This window comes from Lissotriton vulgaris, chromosome 2_1 (assembly GCF_964263255.1).
Source record: "Lissotriton vulgaris chromosome 2_1, aLisVul1.2, whole genome shotgun sequence".
Lineage (NCBI taxonomy): Eukaryota > Metazoa > Chordata > Amphibia > Caudata > Salamandridae > Lissotriton > Lissotriton vulgaris.
Genome location: NC_141687.1, coordinates 1,975,003,456 through 1,975,019,117, shown reverse-complemented (window position 1 = coordinate 1,975,019,117; position 15,662 = coordinate 1,975,003,456). Strand labels below are relative to the sequence as shown.

The 15,662-nt window shown below is 44.5% G+C and overlaps 1 protein-coding gene across 3 annotated transcripts in view; it reads left to right on the top strand.

The window, feature by feature from the left end:
- The window catches only part of MAN2A2 (mannosidase alpha class 2A member 2), a 668,437-nt gene that overhangs the window by 62,887 nt on the left and 589,888 nt on the right, over window positions 1–15,662 (top strand). For all 3 annotated transcript variants that reach the window (XM_086958183.1, XM_086958182.1, XM_086958181.1), the window contains one exon: window positions 11,383–11,527. In XM_086958183.1, the coding sequence (XP_086814309.1) occupies window positions 11,383–11,527 (145 nt within the window). The remainder of the gene's footprint in view (window positions 1–11,382; window positions 11,528–15,662) is intronic.

Genomic DNA, 15,662 nt, shown 5'->3' with positions numbered 1-15,662 from the left:
AGTTAACGTTGGACGCAAATGTATTTGCATCTTCATAGCTGGCACAGGAGGGAAGTTACATGCACTTTAAGCTGGTACATGGAGTCGGTGGGGTACGCGCTAGGGAACATAACATGACCTAAAATTTAATTTTCCTCATTCCCTCCTTGTTCCCTACGGACCCTTCATGAAATATCGATCCTCATGAATCGATCAGTTTGTTCTTGTAACATCATTTGTTCTTCTTTCTTTCGATTATGTTTTGAGAGAAAACTGGAGTGTTCAATACATGACGTGGCACACAGTCCACAAATCGCTGGCCCACACTGCAGGCACAGGCAGCAACTGAATACTAGGACTAGGCCAATGCCTAGGAACGATAGGATCTTCCATCCCCAAGCTGTTAACGTTGTCCAGAACCAACCGGACCAAGTCCAGGTGCCTGGATTCTGATGTATCTGATTTGCAATTTTATGAAGACGGGTGATAGCTTGATATACAGATGGTACGTTTTGTGGTATGAAAACACAGCAACTTGACCCGATGACCTTACAGGCTCCACCTCTATCTGCCAAGATGACGTCAATAACAAGACGGTTCTGAAGGACAACAACCCGCATGGCGGACTGCTCTTCTGTTAAGTTACCTAAGGCGGAGGCAGTTTCATTCACTACTGCTTCAAGTGTTCTAGTTAATCTGCGTATTAATTTACTATTCTGGACAGGTCCTAAAAAGAAAAAGAATCCTTTATTAAAGTCGGTGTACTGTTCCCATGCCGTTTCTGTGTAGTCGACAAGTGGGATGTCTCTTCTGGGTCTATTCTTTACTAGATTGGTATTTCTATGGTAATCAGGAGGAGCTAGAAAAACAGGTGGCAGAAGGAATGCAATGTAACAGGTACCATCCCAATCTGGAGGTAGACGTATGTATGCGGTATGACCACAAACAAAGTAAGAGTGACTAATAGCTTTAAAAGACGACTTTCCATGATCACTGAATTCGACCACAGTAGTGCATTTACTATGACCTAAGTGTGCTGACCCTTTCTTTTTGATGCATAATTCACCAGTGACTGGCAATACTGACATAATGGGTAGAACTGGTGCAGCTTCGGACTCAACAGTGAGAATCATAAGGCTAATTGTATAATTACCTAATCCATATACTTCATTTTCTAGATCAGTTCCTATTCTGGTGGGGAGTCCCTCCTTATCTGGGTAACAGACGTCGAGCAGGACCAAGTTCAGATTTCCCCAAACCCAGCCCCCATTGAAAACAGCAATGTCGGGATCTAAAGAATTAATTATTTTAAACCATGCTCCGCAGGAGCCATTGTGAGTGAACGGATATGGAAAGAGGGGCAGGGCTCCCTTGTAATTCTGGTAGGGAGGGAGTCGGCCACATATCCAGCAATTTGTAGCATTGTTAGTTTGATGAGAATGATGTAACATACTAATGAATGTGTTGTTGCGCAGCGCAAGTCTATAGGAAAGCTCGTGTGGAGGTAACTCACTAAAAGTGTGTTCAGCAGATACATTGTAAGCAGATTGTTCACGCTTGAAAATAGGGTAATAGATAGGCAATAGGATGCTGACAACAATAATTAGAATACTAAGAATAAACATGATTAATAGTGTCACTATGCAGTGACTACGAAGTGATTTACAATATGTACGTTTCTTTGCCTCTCTCTCTCTCTCTCTATCTCGATCTAGGGGATACATGTCAGAAACTATTTAACCGATTCACCTAGGGGAGGACTTAAACAATTAAACTGTCTGACTTGCTAGATCGTAATTTCATGCGATAATTTTCTTGAGGAGTTTTTTCTCGTTCAGATTCCGTAAAGTCTTTTTGTTTGACAGTCTTTGGTGGGGGTGGACGAGTCTTGCTCCGGTTTCAGTCCAGAAAATTTTTTTATATGACTGGTGTGGACCCACCCCTTTCTTCCTTCCAGTTTCACTGCGGTCCTTGTTGTTAGAAGTACGGTCTTCGGGGACTTCCAGCGGGGCTCCAGCGGACTTTTCCTGTCGAAATTTCGGACGAGTACCGTATCACCAGGACGGACGTCGTGTGGCTTTACATCAGTGTTGTCGGGGAAAGCTGCGGCAACCTGTGAACGACATGATTGGAGTGCAGACATCAAGGAGGCAAGGTAATCTGTCAACATGTTAGAATCAACATCAGTAATCTTTTTTGGAATGGGCGTCCCCCACATATTCGGTGGTCTGCCAAAGACCACCTCGTACGGGGATAGCCCTGATCTCGAATGGGCGACCATTCTCATGTAGAATAGTGCCACTGGCAGGGCGACTATCCAGTCGACCCCTTTCTCCTGACATATTTTGGCAAGGCGGATCTTTAGTGTCTGGTTATGCCTTTCAACAAGGCCTGCGGCTTCTGGATGTCGGACACAATGGAACTTCCACTGGTATCCCAGTAATAAAGAAACTTCTTTCATTAAGGCAGATGAGAATGGCTGACCATTATCTGAGTACACGACACGAGGCAGGCCGTATCGTGGGAAAAATTCACGAACCAGCTGCTTGGCAGTGGTCGGAGCAGTGTAATCTGGGACTGGGTATGCTTCGGTCCAGCGGGACAGAGCACAGACAACTACGAGAACATATTTAAATCCTCGACAACGGTCCATCTGGATATAATCCATCTGGAGGACTTCAAAAGGGTGATCGGGAGGATGAAATCCACCTTGCTCTACAGGGACGCTTTTACCTGGATTGAACTGACAACAGATCATGCAAGTACGCACTTTCTGTTTTGCGGCTGCTCGTAAGTGTTTATTGTTCCAGAGATTTCGTAAACTGTCTAACATCGCTTTCTCTCCTAGGTGTGCTGGGCTATGTGCTGTATTTATCATGACTTGAACCATAGAGTCAGGGAGAAACCATGTGGATTTTCCCTTCGTCATCCAACCTTGATCTGTCTGGATCCCTCCTAGTTCGATCCATTTCTTTATTTCTTCTGCAGTAGCATGTGTCTGAATGTCGATAACATCTAGTGTGGGATCCCTGACTGTCATACAGTTTGTCGGATCTGTTGTCATTGTCGTATCAGTTATCTGAGTGTCGGTCAGTGCTGTATGTTTTGCTGTCTGATCTGCCAGGTCGTTACCCTGGGAAACAGAATCTGTGACTTTAGTATGTGCTTTACACTTCATGACGGATATGGCTGAAGGCAGATGTATTGCTTCTAACAGTGCTTGAATAAGAGGACCATGTTGGATTTTGGTACCATGAGAGGTCAGAAAACCTCGTTCTTGCCACAGCATGCCGAAGTCGTGTACGACTCCGAACGCATAACGGGAATCTGTGTATATGTTGACATTTCTGTTCTTGGCTAGAATACAGGCTCGGGTCAGAGCGATGAGCTCTGCCGCTTGAGCAGACCGTGTATCAATACGATGTGTTTCTTTAACTTCAGTTTCAGTGGTCACTGCATACGCGGCCACTAACTCTCCTGTACTTGTTCTCATACATGAACCATCCACATAAAGTGTCAGGTCTGGATTTGTCAATGGGACATCTGTTAAGTCTCGTCGGGGCTTCGTTACTGCATTAATGATCTCTATGCAATCATGCGGAACTGGATCTGTCATATCTGTAGGTAACAGTGTTGCTGGGTTCAGGATACTGCAGCGTCTGATTTCTATGTGTGGCTGGAATAGTGTCAATTCGTAACCTGTCAGTCGTGCTATAGTCAAGTGTTGAGTTTGGGTTCTGTTTAAAAGAACCTCTACAGAATGTGGGACTTGTACTGTTAACTGATGACCTAGAACAATTGAATCGCTTTGTCTGATTGCTAACGCTGTTGCTGCTACTGACTTTAAGCACGCAGGGAGTGCCTGAGCTACTGAATCCAATGTACTTGAAAAATAAGCGCAAGGCTTATGTGAACCTGCTTGATCTTGAGTGAGGACAGACAATGCTGTACCGTCACGTTCTGTAACAAAAAGTGTAAACGGTTTGCTGTAACATGGTGTCGCCAAAACTGGTGCTTGGCATAAAGCTTTCTTTAATTCCTCAAAGGCTTGTGTATGTTCCTGAGTCCAAGGGAGGGCAGGCGAAGTTGCTGCCTCCTGTGTCGTTAACTGGATGAGTGGTTTAGCTAGAAATGCATATTGAGGAATCCATTGTCTGCAGTATGAGGTGAGGCCTATAGAGGCCCGCACTTCCTTTTGTGTCTGGGGTCGCGGCATATTTACAATTAACTGAATGCGATCGGGAGTGAGCTGTCTCCCCACTTTGGACAGCAAGTGACCCAAGTACACAACTTGCTGAACACAGAATTGTAGCTTCGAAGGAGACACCTTGTGTCCCTTGTCGGCCAGGAAATGTAAAACTGTCAATGATGCTTGTTCACATTCGGGCTCACTTCGTGCGGTGATCAGTAGATCATCGACGTATTGCAGTAAAGCGGTATTAACTGGCAATTGAATACAATCTAGTTGTCTTTTCAGTGCTTGACTATAGATGCTGGGGCTTTCTGTGAATCCTTGAGGTGCGCGGGAAAATTTGAAACTTCGTCCATTTAAACTGAATCCGAAGAGATATTGGCTCTCCGGATCAATAGGTACACTGAAGAAAGCGTTCTTGAGGTCAATTACAGTAAAGAACGTTGCTTCTGAATCAATAGCAGTCAATAGGGAGGAGATATCGGGAACCACAGGGTACTGTGGTACGATGCACTTGTTCAGTTCTCGAAGATCAATCACCAGCCGATATACTGGCGGTGCATTGCGGTCTGTACGTTTAAGAATTGGAATGATGGGTGAATTACAGATATTGGAGTCGGTCTCGACGACCACCCCCTGGGCAATAAGCTCTTCAATGATTTTCAGTAAAGCCACTACAGCATCGGGTGGTAACTTGTATTGTCTGATTCTGGGTAGGACAACTCCTGTCTTGAGTGTAACACGATATGGAGTGATATGCATACAACCTACATCAGCTGGGCCTTTTGCCCATAAGTGATCTGGTACATTTTTCAATCTGACATCAAAATCACGTAAAACATAATGACCCTTGAAATCCCGTAGAAAGAGTCTGACTCCCTCCGGGGAACAGCATATTATAGCTCCTAGAGCCTTCAGTGTTTTAATTCCTAACAGATTTTCTGGACATGATTTCGTAAGTAACAAATCTGTAACTCGGGATAATGGACCCACAGCTAATGGTACTGGTTCCGATACTTCATTTACAATAGGCTGTCCTGAAAAACCAAGGGATACATTCTGTGAGCCTGAGAGGGGTGCCCCTGGGACTTCATTGTGACTGATTGTAGTGCGACTTGCCCCTGTGTCAATTAAAAACTTTCTGTCTTTTCCCAATACGTGACTATGTACATAAGGACCTTCTTGATCTACAGGAATTTCAATAAGAGGCAAACCACCTTCCCTCCCTAGGCTGTTTCATGTGTATCGGGGGTAATCTGGATATGCAGATTGGGCATACTGGTACATCTGTTGTGAGACTTGCTGAGTCGCGGCAATGGGCTGTGGCTGTGGTACTGCTACTGTCTGTGCTGTGTGAGGTGGAGCATGCATATGCTGTGTATTCTGTATTGGCTGTACATTTTGTGAAGTCTGTTGCTGGATCTGATCTTGTCTAGGCGGATGCGGTCTTTCTTTAGTTTTACCTGTTGAGATGTTATGTTTCAGGACTGGGCATTCATGTACGTAATGACCTGGCTGTTTACAATAATTACATGTCCCTTTAACGGGAGCTGTATTGTGACTTGTCTGGGCCCCACCTTTTCTCTGGCCGTCGGCTGGGACCGTCTGAGCTACTAACATTTTCATTTTCGTGTCTTTCATACGTTTCTGTTCCTGATCTTGTTCTTCCCTAATTCTGTTCTGGTGATATTGTAACATTTGTAACATCTGTGATGGCGTATTTGCCTGCCAAGTACTTTCAACTTTGTACACTCTATTTTTAACTAACGGTAGGGAATTCTCTACTAATTTTGATACAAAAAGGTGTGGATATGACTCGCTACTAGGTTGTAGGCCACTATTTATAATGAAACATTTCTCGAATCTGGAATAGAAGTCACTAGTATCTTCATCTTGTTTTTGTTTACAGGACGAGATTGCGTCCCAATCTTCCTTTCTAGTTGTCAATAATCTTGGCAAAACCTGTACTATCAAACCTGGTAATGCTTTAGTCCTATCCCCAAGGCCTAACCCTGGGATCCGTTTACTTTCTTCGTCTTCTATTTCTGCCCATGCTATCTTAGACTCTCCCACCTCCCAATCTTTTTCCTTTAATTTCTCGTAAATGCCCGTGGGCAACAGTACTTTTAACATTTTCATAATATCATCATACGTGTAATCTCCCATCAGTAACATGTCTTTGAGCTCTCTGTGAAAACCTGCAGGGTCTTTATCATGACACGGAACTAATTTCTTCATTTCTAACAGTTCTAACTTAGTCAGTGGTGTGTGAACATACACACGTTTCAGGACGTTATCCGTACCCATAACTGGGTGTACTTCTCGTAAGGGATTCTGACTTTCAATGCCACTACCGCATTGCATGTAATACGTTTTCCTCTCTGGAGGCGGCGGGGGAACATATTCAGAGCTTATGAAGGTGTTATACTTACGTCGTTGTTCTAGAATTATTTGTATTAACTTGGTACTGAAACCTCTCCATCTATCCATGAGTAGTGCTTCTAATGTTTCGTGTAAGGGACCTGGATCAGAATGGTTGTTTCTGAACTTGATGAGGAGGTGCTGAATCATGTATACACCCGCTATTTTCTGCTCTTCTGGGGAAAGGTTCAAGAATGTCTGCACTAACGTATCATCATTATATATGTCTGGGTTTTCGGCCCATAACTCGGCTGACCGGGCTAGTTCCTGTTCATCCATAGAATTGAGTACATGGTACCCCACTCGGTCTCGAAGCCTTTTATCAGTTTCCTGGAACTGATGTTCAGAAGAATTCGGGTTTGTTAAAGCAGAGAGAAAAACTCTCTTGCTTTCCGGACGAATACCTTTCCTAAGGTAGTTTCCCTTACCTACATACGCTATAGTATCTGTAGACCTTCCTGGTGCTTCATGTTCTTCTTCCTCCTCGGAGGAAGCTTTATCATTCCCTTCCTGGTGTGCAATTAATACTGCCTTTCTAATTTTCTGGGACATACTGGCTATGCAAGTCCCCTTATCATGTTTTCCATCGGCTATATTTTGACCCCACTTGTTTAATGCGTCTAATTCACTTTGATCTGTCTCGGGCCTGTCTCGTTCTCTTATTACACAATTTATGAAAAATCGTAATATCTGTGCTTGAATGTCAACTTTCTGTTTATGCATGGCATCTTTGACACTGTCAGGGTCTTTCCCTGTCTGTATAAACTCATATAGTCTGTCGAGACGTTCCTTCATTCCTACATAGCATAGCAAGCTATCAGTGGCAGATCTTAACCGTAGGGATGCTAATATCATTAGATCGTTTCTTCCGGGTACTGGATCATATCTGCAAACTGACATCTTTTCTTTGAATGCGTCAAGACGCGTCGAGTGGGGAGACTGGAAAGGATTCTGCGTGTCCCTTAAATGCAATCTGTGTGTCGGTGGCGGGGTCTGAGGACCCGCAGTCGCACCTCCTGAGGCGGATGCTTGGGCATTATCTCTCCGCGGAGTCTGTATCTGAACTTGAATTTGTCGTTTAGTAAGATCAGGGAGGACTTGTTTCGGTAGGTCAGTCTTGAGTGCGGGAAGTGGCGGAGCTGGCGGAACAGGGGAGGTCTGTCGCGGTACCGGCGGAACATGATCTGGGGGCGTAATGCCACCCCCATCCCTGTCAGTAGGCAGGGCACGAACAGGCAGATTGGTGTAAGCTGGTACTACATCCTCTAAATATGAATTTAGGAATATGTCTTTAGTAGTTTTATGCCTTACTTTAGTCGGAACTAATGGTGTCGGTAAGTTTTTTGGTATTTCTGATAGGGCTTCAGATGTGCCATCTGCTGCAAGATACATACCGTTTACAAGGTTATTTCGGGCACGGTCTATTTGTTCTGTCTTTACTCGGATCCCTTCAGTAACTAATTCGTTTTCTTGGTCTTTCTCTGATTCTTTAAGTCTGTCTTCTCTACGGAGTGCTTTGTCAGCACGCTTACGTGATTCCTTACGCCAAAATTCTATGGCGTCCTTCTGAGATTGTCTAGCTTTCTTTTTCCATAATGCTTCTTCTACCCTCATGATGCACTCGGCATCCCATGTTCCGGTGACAGGCCATCTGTGTCTTTCGTCTAGGTGTTTGGTGTAATCGGCCCATAAATCGAGATATAATATGGCGTCTATGCCATGCTTCTGGCACATAAAATTACCTGGAGTGTCCCTAGGGGGAATAGGAATTTCTTCCTCCAGTATCCCTTTCCTAGTTCCTATCTGCTTTAACTTGTTAAAAAAACGGCATTTTGCTTACTTATTACTGAATGCTCAATCCTTATTCCTTAATACTCTTGACAACTAGGTTATACGAGAAACACAATAATACACGTTTAAACAGTCACATTCATACCACAACATCAATCACATAAGAAGACATTTAAACATAGATGACTACCCCCCTATACTGGATGTACTGCTCAACAGTACAGATACACTGGTGTAACAGTGCAGAAATTCGGAATACTAGATATACTGCTAAACAGTACAGATACACTGCCTAAAAACAGTGCAGACCGGACTTGCGTACCCAAACCCGTCTAGATACGACCCAGCAATGGTACTCACCGGGAAGCACGGAAACAGAAGGCCTCGGAAAACTTCGACTGGACTCGACTCGGTACTTCGGAAAACTTCGGAGAACTTCGGAAAATTTCGGAAAACTTCGGAAAACTTCGGAAACCTGGTGGGCCTCTTGACACCTCGGACCTTGCTTCTTTCGGCTAGGCTCTGGTCGGGATCCTCCGCACTCCTCACCGCCTCGTCTGGGCACTGATCGCAGTCTTCGTCACCTCCCTGAGTCAGAGGGAGATGCAGGAAATCCTGCCAGTACGCGTAGGTTCCTTCTAACTGATGGCAGGGGACATAGCCTGCAACGCACCAACCGGCGCGTGAGGTGGGGGAGGGGTCCCTATTCGGGCGCCAAAATGACGTAAATAATTAATTTACTCTCTTAATTTCTATGCAGGTAAGTACTTAATCAATAATAACTCAATCAGAATGAAAAAAGACAGAGTCCGTGGTGTTAGAGTTTCTAAGGGTTTTATTCCTCATAAAGGAATGGTCTGATCAGGATATCATGTTCTGACCACCACAGGGGTGTCAGAAGGGATAGAGCGCTCCCGTTTATTAACAATACATAGCTTATATACTTAATTCATATCATAAAGAATAATGCAAGAGGCGTAACAGCTGAGAGAAGACAAGATAACAGTATACACGTGATACTAATACGTAATCAAGAGGCGTGAACTAGGTGTGAACCAGAGGTGTGTGCTAGAAACGTCACTGATAGGTGACGCAAGTGGGTGGCACCAAGGGGTGGTGCTAACAGAATTGTTGCGATGTCAGCAGAATTTGGAAACTTGGATGCGCGCGCAGCTGCATGACGTGTGATTGACGGGGTGCAGGGGACTTGACATTTACACTGACGGAAAGAGACAGAAGTCTGGCATGTCAGATCAACTTGTACTTCTATCATATCTGATATCTGATGTTTAGGAACTATACTATCTGGACGGAAAGGTCTCTAGGGCAGAAACTATTCTATGCTAACTGTGGATGCGTGTATGAGCGCCTAAGTGTCTACATGAGAAGCGTGGGGGCACGGGGCCTTCCATGGAAGCATGGTAACAGAGGCTATGAATTACTTGCATTGAGACAGGTCGGCCCTTTGGCTCTGCAGCTGGGGAGGATGTTTACAGGATCTAGTAGGCAGGAATGTATTCTCGGGGAGCGGAACAGATAACTCGAAGGTTATAGTCAGTCTTGGCAGAAAGCAGGCTGAGCTGAGCGCGAGGGGCCGCGCTGAAAGTAAGTCAGAGTTCACGGGTACAGAGGTAGCCTGGGCAGAGGCTGCCAGAGTCAGGAGCCACAAAAGAGGTTCGATGGCAGAAATTCAGGGCCTACTCTGCTGGAGCAGGAAAACACGTAAAGTGTACTACAAAAAGACGGTGGCATAGCATACTTAGGAACGGACTACATAATCCATTCAGGGTGGATCTGAAAGAGGACAAGTTAACGTTGGACGCAAATGTATTTGCATCTTCATAGCTGGCACAGGAGGGAAGTTACATGCACTTTAAGCTGGTACATGGAGTCGGTGGGGTACGCGCTAGGGAACATAACATGACCTAAAATTTAATTTTCCTCAATGTATGTAATGTTTTTATCAGATACACCATTCTCGAAGCTGCCATTATTTCACAGACATTCTCTAATCGGCAAATATTTCAATTTAGAAGAATCCTGAACATGTTCTAACTCTTTAAGGTCGGATACCTTGATTTCAAAGGGCGGTATAATGAGACTCACGTTTAATCTGAAATGTTCACTACTGTTTTAGTGGAAAGAGGTGCGTCCAGAGGTCTTAAAGACTAAAGTCTGGGTGAACCTGAAGCCAAAGCCTACTTTTAAAACATAACTGCTCTATAGTGAAAGAAAAAAAGGTTTCTTAAAAGAAGTGTGTGCATGTAAGCTTACTTTCTGCTGATTTCAACCTTTTTTATTTATTTGTTTAGAAACTAATGGATATCTAAAAGGGCTTGTTAATACCTTAGAATTTCTGTGGTTCCACGCAAGCCAAAATAATCAATTGTTGATGAAAAGCATTTTTTTAAGTTAATGGTGAATGTGTCTTTGGGCCTCTCTTCCTAACCGTTGATCATAAACATCAAAACATTATAAACACCATTGGGTCACAGGGAGACCCACTGGTGCCAGACGCTTACACACACCACATCATCTACGTGTGGCCTTTTTCTTCATTAAGTCAGCTGTAATAGTAATTTGGTGTATGGAGCCACATATCAGCGGGGTGGGTCCTGATGTGCATAAGGATTCCACCTATTCGTGTCAGGCCTCTGACGCTTTCTCCACCACTCGCCAGTGCCGCTTCTGCAATTAATGTCTCCTGTCAAATATCTATAGCCCACCCATCAGTCGGCAGAAGTTTCCACCTATTGCCAAAGTCCGATTTCTCCAGTGTACATCTGTTCTCCTTATCACTATTTGACGCAAACGTTCTGAACTCCTGAAGCTGCCATCTCTGAGCGTAAAGCGATGTGAAGGGGCTGGAGACAATATGCCAGCTTTCAATCTCTTTTCGCCTCCAGTTTTAGTGTTCCTCACACTGACCTTATTTATTTGCGAGGCTTGATCTCTCACCCGAAATCCTACTTTCTTCTTGCATGTTTCTTATCTCACAGATGCTGGATGTATACTCGGAGGTGCCGTTTGACAATGTCGATGGTGGTGTGTGGAAGCAAGGATTTGACATTACTTATGACCCCAATGAGTGGGACACTGAACCTCTGCAGGTGTTTGTGGTTCCTCATTCACACAATGACCCTGGTAAGTGAAACATGCACTAATCTAAAAAATGTGAAGTCCTAGTCCAACATTACTTCAGGTCAAAATTAGATCTGTCTTGCCCTTCTATTATTGTATGAAACAAACACTTAAAATATCGAATCATAGATGGCATCAAATAAAACATGTGGCAAAAATGTAGGAATATTTCTTATTTATGTTACTTTGAGTATTTGTGTAGCACATGCCTTGATCAATTACTACAAAAACACGTTTGTAGTAGCTGTTGATATAGATTTGCATGCTATGCTCACTCTTTCCATATAGTGGTCAGCCCGGACGTTTGCAAGTTGTTTTTGTTCAGAGAAGGCTTTGAGTCACTGGATACACTGTTGCTTCACCCTTAGTGGGCAATGCGCATGGACACCGACTACATGTTCGATTTTTGTTTTCTGCCATCGGGTTTCAATATTACTGACAGAACTGCAAGACTTGACATTTTCTCCCAAGCTTTTCTAGGGTTCACGCGGTAAATCCTCAACATCCAGAGTTTGAAAACCCTTTGTCTCTGCCTTTCCTTTGCCATCACCCTTTTGAGACCAATGCCTAAATATCGAATCCCTGAATGCCAGGGGCCATGGGCCCTTTTCCATCAACCTTCAGCACTAGAGAATGCAGATCCTCACAGGGTAATGGAATTGATGCCCTGCTGGTACTGCCCAAGGTTCCAAGTACCCGTGGTCGGACCATTAGTAGGCTTGTAGCCTCTGCCCTTCCGTGGACAATGACAACGCCTCATGTGTAGCTAGCCTTGTCTTCCTGTTGAAAAAACCCTACTGTAACAGAGGGAGAGGCGTTGGGTGCACCGTGAAATCCATCACAGTCATCGCTGACATGCTTGACATCTTCGTTGAACAAGACCCTTTGGCACCAAGGAAGGTGAAGCCACCGTCCTTCCAGTATTCTGCAGCACCTGCCACCTACCCCAGAGGCATTCTCCTCCAGCTTCTCAAATGCTGAGGAAGAAGGGAGGGCAGAAGATGAGGCTTCACCAACTTCCAGGACTAATGGTTGTCAACTGAAGGTTACACCCAAGGTAGTAAGTACAGTTAACTCTGATTCCCACTCCACCACTAAGCACTGACTTGGCCTGCTTCATTCCCTCTGCTAATCCCCTCCCCTCGATAATCCCCTCCCCTCTTGGGGTAACACTTTACCTGTCGGGGGAGACTGCAGCATTTCCTCTACCACTGGAAAAAAAAATAATCATATTGGATCAGTGGTTACTTGCGGTGGTTTGCCACAGATACTCACACAGCCCCTCAGCGGAGCCTTCTAGATGAAGGTGTCCAGGCACTTCTCCACAAAGGGGCTATAGAAAGAGTGCCCCATCACCACTGGGATAAGGACGTCTACTCTCTATACTAACTCATTCCCAGGAAGGACTGCTCTCTCAAGCCAATCTTGGACATGGGGCCCCCTCAACCAAAACATCCTGTCACAACAAGACAACCCTGCAGGATATAATACCTCTTCTCTAAGAAGGCGATTTCATGTCACTGTTAGATCTGAAGAATGTCTACTTTCACATTCCTACCAGTCCCGCCACCTGCGCTATCTCCACTCTGCTGTAAGTGTTCATCATTACAACTTCAAAGTGTTCCCATTTGGGGATACCACCGATCCAGGGGTCTTCATAAAGTGTGCAGCAGTGGTAGTTTCTAATTTAAGGTGCAGAGGCATCCACCTTTTTCCCTACACCAAGTATTGCCTTGAACCATTTATGGTCAAGCCCTTGCTAGTGTCGTACTCCATATGGTCACAGGCAAAGCCTATACCAGCCAGCAATAGGTGTTTGCATTCCAGCATCCCAACCTCTTTTTCAGCCCAATTGTTAACTCTCAGTCAGGACTGCTATATTCCCTCTAGGCTGTGTGCAAGTACAGCCTTGCTTCTTTTATCGCCCAGACTATCTCTGGGAGTGAATGAGCGCCTAGGACTAAGACTACAAAAGGTATAATTTGCCAACGACAGCCACAAGTTGACAAAGGCATGTTAGGCATGAAAGCTTCCTTTTGTTTTAAGTTGTGTGAATTTATCCGCAAGATGGCGGACGAGGGTGAAACCGCAGCGTTGGTCATGCTAGACTTAAGCGCCGCTTTCGATACGGTGCTACATGCCACGCTGTTGTCCCGGCTTTCTGACATTGGAGTAAAAGATGACGCGCTGGAGTGGATTAAATCATTCCTCACCAACAGAACCTTCCAGCTCCATTGCCCGCCTTTCAAATCATCCTCTCGGATCGTGAGCTATGGGGTTCCACAGGGCTCTAGTCTGAGCCCTACTTTGTTCAACATCTATATGGAACCCCTGGCTCAAATCATAGAGAATTTTGGTGTGGGCATAGTGAGCTATGCCGATGATACGCAGCTCATGTTTAAGCTTACCCCGGATACTGATAAGAATGCTTCTAATTTCTCGGAGTGCATGACTGCGGTCGCCGGATGGATGGACAGTAACTGCCTCCGGCTGAATGGTGACAAAACTGAGGTGTTAGTCATAGGTAATAAAACCTCCCTTTGGTCCCAAGCATGGTGGCCCACATTGCTTGGTGAATGCCCTCAACCGGTCGAGAAAGTCAAAAACCTCGGGATCATGATCGACTCTGACCTTTCAGGTAAATCCCAAGTCCACAAGATCATTGGCAAATGCATCGGCACACTAAGAATTCTTAGGAAAATCATCGACCTAATACCGATTACAGCCAGGAAAACCATCGTTCATGCTCTTGTCACACCTCATCTGGACTACGGGAATGCCCTTCTGCTAGGCATTAACCAAAAACTCCTACACCAGCTGCAATGTGTACAGAATGCAGCCGCCCGATTGGTACTAGGCCTTTCGAAAAGAACCTCGGCCAAGACAGCACTGTCCAAGCTGCACTGGCTTCCCGTAAGGGAAAGAATAAAATTCAAGAGTCTCTGCCATGTCCACAGGATAGCCCACAACAAAGGCCCCTCATATCTAAAAAGCCTCATGACCATTCATCGTCCTATTCGCCATTTGAGGTCTTCAGGAATGTCCCTCTTCAAACTGCCCCGCGTTCAAAAAGCAAAAATCGGTGGCCGATCCTTTTGTTATCTAGGAGCGAAACTCTGGAACGCTCTTCCAATTCATTTAAGAATGGAACCCTCTGAAACTCTTTTCAGAGCGAATTTAAAAACCCACCTTTTTCCTCAATAACTCCGGCCCCTGTTCCCTCCGACATAACCTTCGGATGAGAGTTTTCAGCATTTAGAGCGGGGATACACAGTTGTGCAGCCATGCGCTCAATAAATGTTTTATTATTATTATTATTATTATTATGGCACTTCAGGAGTCCCAGAATATCTTTTGAAGCCAAAGCAACTGCTGCTTCCATTAATTTATTTTAGAATTAAGGGCTCCAGGAAAGAGGACAGCCCTACACTGTAAAATAAACACATATGTGTGATTGTATTACACACATCATTGTAACTTTGAGCTTGTTAATTTTGCTTAAAGGAACCTTTTCAGGGAGAAAAATAAGTTTTACTAAAGCTCGGTATGCGTGGAGGAAACAAAACACTGGGTTGTATTCATTGTGGGCTTTTTCATTTCCAGTCCATATCCCCAATAAAAATACGTGTTAAAATGCTTTATAAAGGATCAGCCAGTTTCAACTTTAAATGACAGTTGCACAGTTCTCATTGTCGTATTATTATATTCAGTGAATCCCTACCCTTTTAAGGGAAATCCCATTTCGAAACCTGGTTATCCCTACACTGCGGAGACTAATCTATTATGAACTAACACTGATATTTAAAATGTAGGAGCTGGTTTTTGACTAGCAGAACCACCCTTTGCTGCTTGGGTTAAGACACAGGGACAGATTTACTAAGTTATAGCGGAAAGCAGCGCAGCAACGAAAGTTACTGTGCTGCATTGCGTCAAGGGTTACAGAAAAACAACATCATATCTACTAAGATGTCATGCTTCTGTTCTCTGCCCCATCCCTGGCACCCTTATGCTGACATTTGCCAATCCATTCACCCAAGCAGTATTATCAAAGTGTGTGAGTGTATGTGCAGTCTGTCATGCACGGGATTTGCACTGGAATGGCACCCTTCTAGTCCAAAAACTATTCTTTAATACTTTT